The sequence below is a fragment of the Salmo salar genome, chromosome ssa22, assembly GCF_905237065.1.
Source record: "Salmo salar chromosome ssa22, Ssal_v3.1, whole genome shotgun sequence".
NCBI lineage: Eukaryota > Metazoa > Chordata > Actinopteri > Salmoniformes > Salmonidae > Salmo > Salmo salar.
The window spans coordinates 61,979,344-61,992,293 of record NC_059463.1 but is presented as its reverse complement, the minus strand read 5'-3'; the positions used below and the strand labels follow the sequence as shown (position 1 = coordinate 61,992,293).

At 42.8% G+C, this 12,950-nt stretch overlaps 2 protein-coding genes and 1 non-coding gene across 5 annotated transcripts in view; 1 reads left to right on the top strand and 2 right to left on the bottom strand.

The window, feature by feature from the left end:
• The window catches only part of LOC106591232 (lysine-specific demethylase phf2), a 130,315-nt gene extending 129,041 nt beyond the window's left edge, over positions 1-1,274 (bottom strand). Inside the window, exon 1 of one of the 3 annotated variants that reach the window (XM_045705073.1) lies at positions 617-1,274. In XM_045705073.1, coding sequence (XP_045561029.1) covers positions 617-714 — 98 coding nt within the window. In that variant the 5' untranslated portion in view covers positions 715-1,274. The remainder of the gene's footprint in view (positions 1-616) is intronic. The other 2 variants (XM_045705072.1, XM_045705074.1) reach the window with 2 other exon arrangements.
• Positions 1,275-6,807: 5,533 nt separating this feature from the next.
• trnav-uac (transfer RNA valine (anticodon UAC)) lies at positions 6,808-6,889 on the top strand. The gene has a single exon. It is a non-coding gene; the product is annotated as a tRNA-Val (tRNA).
• A 1,910-nt stretch (positions 6,890-8,799) lies between these two features.
• Positions 8,800-12,950, bottom strand: part of LOC106583833 (constitutive coactivator of PPAR-gamma-like protein 1 homolog) — a 70,641-nt gene continuing 66,490 nt past the window's right edge. The window contains 1 exon segment of the mRNA XM_045705791.1: positions 8,800-10,270. Coding sequence (XP_045561747.1) covers positions 9,860-10,270 — 411 coding nt within the window. The 3' untranslated portion in view covers positions 8,800-9,859.

The window sequence follows — 12,950 nt, the reverse complement described above, 5'->3', positions numbered from 1 at the left end:
AAAAGTCTTTTTCTGTAAGGAATTCAACTCCAGTCCGCTCAGACTGTTCGCTGGCCCAACTCCATTATAAATGGTGGAGTTGAGTTATTCGGCTATGAAAGGGCTGAAATTCAAACTGGCTGGAAGGGAAGCGGGCTATTGTCAGAGGAGAGTTGGGGTCGTGCTTTTCTCAACGTTTTTACAACGTGACCGAGCAATAAAATAGTAATAAAAGAGAGTTTTATGATGAGACGTTAATAACGGCGGGACATGATGTCGGTTTTCTGCTCCGTTCTGTCCGTCGCCGCTTCGCCATAACAATGCTACTGTAGCCACACGAGATACAGCTGCACAAATCACCATGTAAATACAAAAGGAAATAACCCGAACACACGAGTTAAATATTAAAATCACTATATTGCTGATGATGAGGGAATAAAAATTGTAGTTTTGTTGTTGCGCTAAATGTCACAGCAGAATCATGTTTAACTCCTCCTTGTTGAAGGGGCCTCGCTGTTGTGCTGATTCAGATGTGATCAACACAAACTATCAAACAGTAACAACAAAAATAAAACACCCCGTTAAATACCATGCAAAACGGACACAACGTCACCCCCAGATACGTTCAAACGTTTACCTTCCGTGAAACCAGTCCTTGCAGGCGTCACATTCGATCATAAACTGGGTAACGTCGTAGGGCAGTCTGCAGATGCAATATACTGGTACAGTCGCCATGTTTGATCATTCACAACAACGTCGGATAGGAGAGAGAGAGAGAGAGAGAGAGAGAGAGAGAGAGAGAGAGAGAGAGAGAGGGAGAGAAGGAGAGACAGAGAGAGAAGGAGAGACAGAGAGAGAGAGAGAGAGCAGAGAGAGGAGAGAGACAGAGAGAGAGAGAGAAGGAGAGAGAGAAACCGGGCAGCTGCAACTCTCCTGCAACACTGTATCTAAACCTCACACTAGATACTCCGTTCCGATGGACAGTAATTTCAATCCTCCTAAAATAAATCCAGCCATCCGCCGATGCTGCATTGACGTGTGTTTTTATCGTGTTTCTGATGTGTCGCCGAGGTCCATAATGTTGTTGAAGTGCATCATTGTGTTTTTTCTTCTCTCTCTTCTGCTCCCTGGTCGCTGTACAGTATTGAACCGCTCAGAAAACCGACCACACAAATCTATTCCGGTTGTATTGTAATATGTATGTTACGTCAGCGTAGAAAACCGTCGCTCTCCGCTGATGAATGAATCTCACACACAACAAAAAAACTGTGCAGCTGTTTTCAGCGGGGATCCCGGGACGTTGGAAATCGTTAAGCGTTCGTTCGTTCGTACGGACGGACGGTTGTCGGTAGAGAAATGTTTACCTGCTCGGGTTAATAATATACAGATTGTGTCGGTATCACCGCGGGACATAACGGAGATGAAATGGAGCCAACCCGTTATCATGATTATAATGCATCCATCTATATAAACCTAGATTTTCGTTTTATATCAATCCGTTTTAATTAACAAATATATTATTTAATAAAAAATAAAGGTCACATCAACTGTTTATCTCGCTATTCTCCTGTTATTTATACTCTGAGCTGCATGGAACAAAAAAAATAAAAATGTAATTATCAATTTCAAAATGTATTACTTTATTAAATCTACTAATAGTGATGGATCAAAATGAAGTAAAAGACAGTGTTTTCCAGTAGGTGGTATTGATACACTTGATGATGACTGATTCTGGATGAAGGAGTCTTCTGTTCTGGGGAGTTTTATTAACCCCCCCCCCCTCCCCTCCTGAAGCTCGATCTGAACATTATTAAACACCTATCGTTTTTACAGTAAGGTTTTTAAAAGCATAACAACATGATCTTTCATATCTCAACAAGAAAGACAAAGGTTGAATTGATACGCATTTCTAGGGTTAGTGTTTGTGCTTCCATACGCCCATATCTCCATGTTACAGCGAGTTTATTAAGACAGACAGATGTTAGACAGACCACCTGTGATAATGACCTTTATTACCATGTCCCTAACCTGGGTTTAATAACGGAAGGTCTCCAGAAACGCGTCGGCTGTAACAGTGCAGTAAAAAGTGTATTTTTTTTTCCTTTGTGAAATTATTATAATTTTTTAATGTGAAATGAAAGTTAAGGGTTTTATGTTTCTAGAAACGTACCTTAATTGATAATCGATTCACGTTGAGATGGAATACTACTCAGTCTACCTCTTGAGAAGAACATACAAGGTCCTTGGACCTTAATAAGCAATAATGGTAGGTTCCTTACCAGTACATCTTGGACTAAAAAAACCACACTATGAGATCAAACAGGGTACAGACTGAAATTATAATTACTGGTTTGAAGTGTAATTGACTTTTCCAGAGGCCATTACAGATTAAATTACACAGTCATCCAATAGTTTCTCTGACTGAATTAGCTACAGTGGATTGCTGTGAATAGCTACTGTACATTTAAATGACATGGATACATTGTATTATTATGAATGAATCTGCTACCAAGGTCAGGGGTCGATCCCTGTCGGTGATAACAACAGAATTACTGTGGTGTATTGTTTGTTGACTTGTTGTATCATAACGTCAAAGATTGATCCCCCCCAAAAAAAACCCCCAGATATGATGTATTACATGATAATAAAAAAAAAAAGCAAATTATACTAAAATAATATAATTTTATTAAGCATTGTAAGTTGCATTCGATTGCCTTCAAATACACCACACTCAATCATCACCAATCTCTAATTCAACAGTAGTTCCTTCTCTTCCAACCCCATGAGTTAGGCAGAAAATTCTTGTCAACTTACGTCAAGGTATCCTATATAGCTCTTACATACTGGTATCCTATATAGCTCTTGCAGGGGGAGGGAGCACACCTTTTCTCTGTTCACTAAAGTGTGACGAAAAGCTTCAGGAGAATTACATGGGGGGAAAAAAAGTAGTTATTTAATGATTCTGGTAACAGAAATACAATACGTCTTGAGTTTAAACACTAAAAGTAAAATATCCAGAATGTACTTGATGCTGAAGTCTCTCTGAAGGGGCAGCCATCGTGCCAACACATCTCAAGCTACATAAAAAGGGGCTTGTTCAAATCAAAGCATTTTATAAAAAAACAGTTTTTTTTTTTGTGTGTGTATATATATATATATATATATATATATATATATATATATATATATATATATATATATATATGCCTGTGTCCCAAATGACACCTTTTTCCCTATGCATTGCATTACCTTTGACCAGGACACCCTAAAGGAAACACTACTTTCCAGAGTCGCACTGGACCCATAATCACAACTCTCCGTCCCCCTGGCAACAGAGAAAAAATCAATATGTTTTAAAAAGGTCAAACATTAAAACAAAAATTATTTTTTTTATTTATTTTTTTAAACGTGACGCTGAATCTCCCAGCATTCCAAAGTAGTGCATCACATAGGGAAATATAGTTCCATAGTTAAAGAGAATCCAGAGAAATGCTTTTTACTAATATCAATGTAGCAGAAAACAGCAACAGAGCACAGTTAAGGACTAGTACACCAGGGTTATTAACAATATAATAATAATAATAATAATAGATATATGTAGTCTAGTTTCTGGTTGTTGTTTTTGATTAAATCCAATATCACGATACATTTAAAAACAAAACAAAAAAGGTTAGAGTAGATAATTTGATTGGTGACTATAACAATTATACCAGCTTGGTAACTCACTGACTATTAACCTCTGTATTTAGACGAGCCAGTTCTCTATGTCAGGAAGGAGGGGAAAAGGACAACATGCATCATAACTACGCACCGTTTTAAAACGGTGGACCCATGCAGAAAGTTGAGTTGAAACAGATAAGAAGTAGTAACTGTGTTTAAATCGTCAGAGAAACCACCTTGTTCGCTGACGCATGGCGGATCGACGCGCATCAGGGTTGATTGGTTGAAGAACTTTATTTTTTTAAATAACGGTTTTATTTCTTTTTAATCATAGCTAAAGTATAACATATAGGCTAGGTAAATAAAGATGTAGGAGGGGGGGGGGGTTTAAATCTACTACCGTAATTCATCATTGAAACGTCTGCAGATCTGAACACAATAAGGAACCACTGTGATCAGAGCCCTATATATATATATATATATATAACCTTGTTTATAGGACCTAATGGTATATAACATACAGTGCCTTCAGCAAGTATTCTCTAGCACCCCAATGGTGGAACAAGCTCCCCCACGACGCCAGGACAGCGGAGTCAATCACCACCTTCCGGAGACACCTGAAACCCCACCTCTTCAAGGAATACCTGGGATAGGATAAAGTAATCCTTCTAACCCCCCCCCTAAAAGATTTAGATGCACTATTGTAAAGTGGTTGTTCCACTGGATATCATAAGGTGAATGCACCATTTTGTAAGTCGCTCTGGATAAGAGCGTCTGCTAAATGACTTAAATGTAAATGTATTCACACCCCTCCACTTTCTCCACATTTTGTTTTGTGACCAAGTGGGATTCAAATGGATTTCATTGTGATGTTTTTCTAGTAGTTTTTTTGTTGTTGTTGTCAAAGATCGACACAAAACACTCTGCAATGTCAAAGTGGAAGAAAAATTCTAACATTTGTACAAAAAAAAAAAAAAAATTTATGGAAAAGAAAACACTACTATATATTGCTAAGTATTCAACCCCCTGAGTCAATACATGTTAGAATCACTTTTTGCAGCGATTACAGCTGTGAGTCTTTCTGGGTAAGTCTATAAGAGCTGTGAGTCTTCCTGGGTAAGTCTCTAAGAGCTGTGAGTCTTCCTGGGTCAGTCTCTAAGAGCTGTGTGTCTTTCTGGGTAAGTCTCTAAGAGCTGTGAGTCTTTCTGGGTCAGTCTCTAAGAGCTGTGAGTCTTTCTGGGTGAATCTCTAAGAGCTGTGAGTCTTTCTGGGTCAGTCTCTAAGAGCTGTGAGTCTTTCTGGGTCAGTCTCTAAGAGCTGTGAGTCTTTCTGGGTGAATCTCTAAGAGCTGTGAGTCTTTCTGGGTAAGTCTCTAAGAGCTGTGAGTCTTTCTGGGTCAGTCTCTAAGAGCTGTGAGTCTTTCTGGGTCAGTCTCTAAGAGCTGTGAGTCTTTCTGGGTGAATCTCTAAGAGCTGTGAGTCTTTCTGGGTAAGTCTAAGATCTTTGCACACCTGGATTGTACAATATTTGCACATTATTATTTTTTAAATTCTTCAAGTTAGGTCAAGTTGGTTGTTGATCATTGCTAGACACATAAAAAGTGGTTGAATACTTATTGACTCAAGACATTTCAGCTTTTCATTTTTTAACGAATTTGTAAACATTCAAATATATATTTTTTTTTAAAAACACATAATTCCACTTTGACATAATGGGGTAATGTGTGAAGGCCAGAGACAAAACATTTCATAATCTATTTTAAATTCAGGCTGAAACAAAATGTGGAAAAAGTCTTCCTGTATTTATATATCCTACTGGCTCTGACTGGGATAACTCCGGGAGGACTGGGATAACTCCGGGAGGACTGGGATGACTCCGGGAGGACTGGGATGACTCCGGGAGGACTGGGATAACTCCGGGAGGACTGGATACTGATGACTCCAGAGGACTGATGACTCCGGGAGGACTCTCCGGGAGGACTGGATCGGGAGACTATCTGGGAGACTGGGATGAACTGGGATGACTCCAGGAGGACTGGGATGAACTGGGATGACTCCAGGAGGACTGGGATGACTCCAGGAGGACTGGGATGACTCCAGGAGGACTGGGATGACTCCGGGAGGACTGGGATAACTCCGGGAGGACTGGGATGACTCCGGGAGGACTGGGATGACTCCGGAATCTCCGGGAGGACTGGATGAACTGGGATACTCCCTGGGACGGAGGACTGGGATGACTCCAGGAGGACTGGGATGACTCCAGGAGGACTGGGATGACTCCGGGAGGACTGGGATGACTCCGGGAGGACTGGGATGAACTGGGATGACTCCAGGAGGACTGGGATGACTCCAGGAGGACTGTGTGTTTGTACCAAATGGCATCCTATTCTTTATAGTGCACTACTATAGTTGCCATGGTGCCCTAGTAGCAGCCTAAGCAGAGCTCCTGTACATTTTGTAAATATTTGTAATAATTAACTGTTTTTAATAGCATTTTTCACCTAAAAAAAACATTTATGAATTAACTATTGATTTAGCTTATTATTCTAGTCTGAATAGTTTGAATCCAGCACATTTTCAACACTGAAATTGTCGGTTAGTTTTATGGCTAGCTAATGTTAGCTGGCTAGCATGCAATGTTTTTCGATTCAATTTCGCCAACGGTTCGGAGGTTGAGGATGGAGTGAAGCCTGAAAACAGAGGTGTACAGAGATGACAGATGGCCATGACTGTATGGAGGACTAATGCCAAAATTCACAATAACCGTAGGCACTGCTAAATTGGCCCCTGATGTCATTTGAACGGGGACCGTCCACAACAAAGTGGAATCGCAACACCCACTTGAGTTTAAATGGCTCAGTAGCAAGATGGACACCGCCATACTTTGAACATTGTGCGTCTTCAGTCCCCTCGAAGAACACGATGGGTTTAGTTTTTATGATGGCAATGGATGTTTTTGTTTTTTAGGTGGAGGTTCGCTAGCTACAGTATAGCCTATCTTTTAGCTAGCTAGCTAGCTGCGGTGTAAGCTAGCTTGATTATACAAGTTGAGGAAAAATTAACTGAAACAATATGTTTCCCCCTGTCTTGAATGAAAAGGCCATATTTTTACAATCTCCCGAAATAAATGCGATCCCCGGACGAGCCATCTAGTCTTGCATTGTGGAAACCCTCCCTGTTCCCTGTGGCTCAGTTGGTAGAGCATGGTGTTTACAACGCCAGGGTTGTGGGTTCGATTCCCACGGGGGGGACCAGTACGGAAAAATATATGTATCCACTACTGTAAGTCGCTCTGGATAAGAGCGTCTGCTAAATGACTAAAATGTAAAATGTATTTACTCGGTCCTGTAGCGGAACGATATCGAAAATGAAGCATGGCGGCGTAATGAAATACGTCACGATGTAAACAGGGTGCAAATTGTAAGGCTACTCCTGGATTACTATTGAAGTGTGGTGTGCTTTCTGGCGCCTGGTGACTGCCATAGCATCACCCAAGTGGGTGCTGTATTTTTGGTAGCAGTAGCTAGCTAGTCCAGTGGCTTAGTACGGATCTCTTTGACTTGAGTCCTACTACGAAGCACACAGACAACATGGATGGCAAGACGACAACGTGCTGCCTGCCTTCTCTTCCCTTTTAACCACCCCCCCCTCCGCTGAAGCCATGAACTTTCTCAACCTTCGGTCTCTTGACCGATCAATCTACTCATGATGATTAATGATGTTTTTTTTTGTTGTTGCTTCTCCACAGCACTAACATTTCTGTATGTAATGAATAGCTATTAAAGTTGAATCAATTATTATTACTTTCAATTTATAGTTGCCATGGCGCCTGGTGGCAGCCTAGGCAGAGAGCTCATGCAAATTCTGTACACATTTAAAATCGTTTTTTTATATATATATAAATATATTTTTTTTTACAAACGTTTTATTTTATTTTAATAGCTACATGAGTGCAGATCAAGTCTTGATATCATGAATTGTATTCCTTTCCATAAATGTATCAAAACGCTAGCAGTTGTTTTATTCAGATTAAACCTACTGGTTTTGGGTTGTTTTCCCAACTCGCTCTCAGTCTCACGTCACAATTAGACGTTTATCCATTTTTTTTTCTCCTGAAAAGTCAAATTTTGAAGTTGTTCCCAAAACATCACATTTTGAAGTGTTTAAGGTTAACTTTTAGGCATTAACTCTGAATGGAAAGGGTAAAGGTTTGGGGTAGGTTTAAAACTAAAATATCAAAAACAACTTTCCATCGCTGGATTCGAACTTGCAACCTTTTGAATCAAGTTTACGCCCATACACCATCCCCGTCCACAACGCCCGAGCAAAACCGAAACCTACTTGAAGGTAACAGCGCTCACTGTTGCCCTTAGTGGCCGGTTTCCATGTCATCTCTCGACGTCCTCAGACATAGATGAACGTCACATACTGACTTGTATCAAGGGTAACATGGCTGGTTTTCCACCAACGGTGACCCAAGAGGAGTTACATTTTTGGGTTGTTTTCCACCAACGGTGACCCAAGAGGAGGGCTGTGGGCTATGCACGCCGAGTTGTCAGAGGGACGGCTTGTGGGCTGTACTCCGAGGGAAGATCAAACTTCATCGCAGAGCCCCAATACAGAGGAAGAAGCTGCAGATTACAGGGACGCCTTGACGACATGGGACTCCCTACCTGCCCTTGGACATGCTGACCAGAGACACCTCCTCCTCCTCCTCTGACCAGAGACACCACCTCCACCTCCTCTGACCAGAGACACCACCTCCACCTCCTCCTCCTCTGACCAGAGACACCTCCTCCTCCTCCGACCAGAGACACCACCTCCTCCTCCTCCGACCAGAGACACCTCCTCCTCTGACCAGAGACACCTCCTCCTCCTCCTCTGACCAGAGACACCTCCTCCTCCTCCTCTGACCAGAGACACCTCCTCCTCTGACCAGAGACACCTCCTCCTCTGACCAGAGACACCTCCTCCTCTGACCAGAGACACCTCCTCCTCTGACCAGAGACACCTCCTCCTCCTCCTCTGACCAGAGACACCACCATCTCCTCTGACCATCTACCGTACAGCTATGAACATCCAGATTCTCATGACCATCTGCTGGAAGCTTCAAGAAGAACTCAGACTTGATGTAAGTTAAATAATACTAATTTAGCCGATCTAAATCAGACTGATCGTAGCTACTATTGTAACCAAGTTTTATTTTTCAATGACTTGTTGTATTTATTTAATAAGGGGATCAAAATGGAAATACGTTTTCATGATTTTTAAATGCATTATCCACGTGTGGTTGTGTTTTTAAAAATGATCAAATAAATCCAATTTTCCCATCTATCCATGTCAAAAGTAGTGCACTATAAAACGGACTAGGGTGCCATTAGGGAAGCATTCTGTGACTCCATCTGCTTCTCTGTTGTTAAAAAACTCTCAAAACGTTATTTACTGTGACAACAAAGTTACAAATGGCAAATATATGATGCCAAGTACATACTGGAGGAGCATCTTAACCTATAAGGAACTAAAAAGAGACAAAAGCATTGTTAAGTTTCGGCTTCGGTATTATCTTAAGAAAAAAGGATAGAAAGTACCTTTCTCTTTACCAGTCTGAGACCGGCATCCTATTCCCTACATAGCGCCCTACTTTTGACCAGAGACCAATTGTCAACCCTATGGTTCCTGGTCAAAAGTAGTGCACTAAAAAATATATATATATATAGAGAATAGGGTGTCACATTTGGGACACAAATCATGGTCGTATCACGGTAGTATGATGTCGATATCAGTGGAGAGAGAGAGTGGAGTGGACTGACTGGGCCAGTCCACTTGTTAGTAGTATATATTCTGTTTCGAACCGGTCTGTTCTTATCTCTCGTTTAAAAAGGAGAAATCCTCATCATTCTGGGGGTTTGTTTGTTTTAAATCTGGTTGACATCGTCGAGAAAAAAAGCTCGTCTGAATTTCATCTTCTCTACAGAGAGGAAAAATATAGATGTATTCCAAATGGCACCTTATTATTTACCCATGTTGTGCACTACTTTAGACCAGAGGCCTATGGGAAGTATAACCCCCCCCAGGGGGATCTGGTCAAAACTACTGCACTTATATTAGGGAGCTGTTTGGGATGCATACAATATGGAACAGTGACTGTAGCGCTTCCTTACATCCTCTCACTCGTTCTTCACCCTCTCTACAAAAAAACACCACTTTTTTTTGTTTTTAATTTACTCTTCTGTTTGTAAGACAGAGGCGGCTGAGCTCAGAGGTTCTGCTGCTTCTCTGAGACAGGCGCCGTCTGCGTTTAGTGCATTTAGGCTGGGGTTAGTATTGCACATCTTGGAGTCACTGCTAAAGGCACTTTCTGGTTGGATATTCACAGCCCTGCTTTCTCTCACCTCCATGACCTGACCTTTCAGCTGCTCTACCTCCCTCTCCTCCACTCCCTCCTCCACTTCCCCCTCCTCCTCCCTCCTCTCCTCCAGTCCCTCCTCCAGTCCCTCCTCCCCTCTCTCCTCCAGTCCGTTCTCTGTAGTGGACCCTTCGGAAGACAGCATGATGGGAGATTTCTCCTTCTCCTCAGTCTTCAACTTCTTCCTCTCCTTCACCTCACTGGCTAAGGAGTAGGTAGGCTTACTCTGGTGGGGAGAGAGAGAAGGAGAGGGAGAGAGAAGGGAGGGAGAGAGAGAGAGAAGGAGAGGAAGAGAGAGAAGGAGAGGGAGAGAGAGAGAGGAGAGGGAGAGAGAGAGAGGAGAGGGAGAGAGAGAAGGGAGGGAGAGAGAGAGGAGAGGGAGGGTGAGAGAGAGGAGAGGGAGGGTGAGAGAGAGAGAGAGAAGGGAGGGAGGGAGAGAGAAGGAGAGGGAGAGAGGAGAGGGAGAGAGTGAGAGAGAAGGAGAGGGAGAGTGAGAAGGAGAGGGAGAGAGGAGAGGGAGAGAGTGAGAGAGAAGGAGAGGGAGGGAGAGAGAAGGAGAGGGAGGGAGAGAGAAGGAGAGGGAGAGAGGAGAGGGAGAGAGGAGAGTGAGAGAGTGAGAGAGAAGGAGAGTGAGAAGGAGAGAGAAGGGAGGGAGGGAGAGAGAAGGGAGGGAGAGAGAAGGAGAGGGAGGGAGAGAGAAGGAGAGGGAGAGAGAGAGAGAGAAGGAGAGAGTGAGAGAGAAGGAGAGTGAGAAGGGAGGGAGGGAGAGAGAAAGAGGGTGGGGGGGAGAAGAAACAATGAATATTTATATCATTAAGTACAGATCAGCACCACGTCAAGGGCAGATCAGCACCACGTCAAGGGCAGATCAGCACCACGTCAAGGGCAGATCAGCACCACGTCAAGGGCAGATCAGCACCACGTCAAGGGCAGATCAGCACCACGTCAAGGGCAGATCAGCACCACGTCAAGGGCAGATCAGCACCACGTCAAGGGCAGATCAGCACCACGTCAAGGGCAGATCAGCATGAAACAACTTCTATTCCGGCATGTTATACAGAACCTCAAATAACTGTGAGGAAAAAGATAACTAATGAGTTTTTGACTGACGAGAAAGCCTTTTTCCTATCACGCAGAAACAGGGACGAAGCCCAGACAACAAGGCTGTTCTACTGGAGGATAGAGAGAAACAGAACGACCGGGCTCACAGTCAATCACAACAGTAATGAGTATGCCTGTATAAAGACCTGCTGGGAGGGAGAGGTACAGGACGAGGACAGGGACAGAGACGGGGAGAGGGACGGGTCGAGGGACGGGTCAAACCCCACTGAACCAGGTCAAACCCACTGAACCGGGTCAAACCCCACTGAACCGGGTCAAACCCACTGAACCGGGTCAAACCCCACTGAACCGGGTCAAACCCCACTGAACCGGGTCAAACCCCACTGAACCGGGTCAAACCCCACTGAACCGGGTCAAACCCCACTGAACCGGGTCAAACCCCACTGAACCGGGTCAAACCCCACTGAACCGGGTCAAACCCACTGAACCGGGTCAAACCCCACTGAACCGGGTCAAACCCACTGAACCGGGTCAAACCCCACTGAACCGGGTCAAACCCACTGAACCAGGTCAAACCCCACTGAACCGGGTCAAACCCCACTGAACCGGGTCAAACCCCACTGAACCGGGTCAAACCCCACTGAACCGGGTCAAACCCCATTGAACCGGGTCAAACCCATTGAACCAGGTCAAACCCATTGAGGTTTTAAAAAAATATATATATATTTTTTCGAAGGTGACCTGGCAAGAAGGCTAAACCAGGAAACAGCAGCGTGTCCATAAAACATGACGGAAAAAATACAGAATAAACACAAAAGACAAAAAAAAGTGTCAGAAGTTAAAAATACAATTGAAGATTAGAAACAACTGTAGTTATCACAAACAGTGTTGTCGATCAGAGTCTTAAAAACAGACAAGGACACTATAACTCCCCTAACTTTACAATCTCATGAAGCATGGTTCCAGGATGAAGGGGCATTATGGGAAAAAGATTGTTTCGCCATCTCAGTTCTGAGCCTCGAGGAACAGACGAGGACTGCAGCGACTGTGAACAAAGACTGTATTGAGTGACTGATCTGGTCAGTAAGGAACAAGAGATACAAAAAGGGAGTTGTCCCAATCTATCTATCTATGCTTTGTACACAAAAGTGTCCCAGTGCTTTAGCCTCCTGGTGGAGAGACGGGTCCATTACACCACAGAATACAGATCACAGTGATGGGTCAGCCATGATTACTCTGAGTCCAGAGTAAGGTACTTGCTGAGGCCTGCATATAGACAATATCACCATCATCCAGCACTGATTTCTTTTTATATATATTTTTTAAAGTACTTTGAACAAGATATTTTCTGCCTAATATTGAAAAGCAAGATTTGTTCCTGTAATATAAACCCAATTTCAACTTCAGTTTCTTGGTCAAAAGGTATCAATGTGCTGTTTAAAATTAAACTTTTAAATCTAACCAAATCCCAAAATATTTATAGGAGGTGACCCTATAATTATAATCAATGTGCTGGCCTGTTACAGTTCAAATCTGCAAGTGAATTCATCTGTTTACTTCCAGGGAAGGGAAAAACCATAACATTTGTTTTCCTTTCATTAAAACACAAGTTTCAATTGGAAAAGCTGCCTTTGATTAACATCCAATGCCAACAGTAAGTCCTGAAAAGCCTTCTCAATATTAGACACGCGCTAGAATCAATAATTGTGTCCTCAGCATACAGATGGAGATTTTGCAGAGTCAACAGTCTTCCCTATAATCATTTATAGACAGTGTAAAAAAAAAAAAAGATCGGACCTATAATTAAGCCCTGGGGAACTCCTTTTGTAAACCTTGTAAACTCA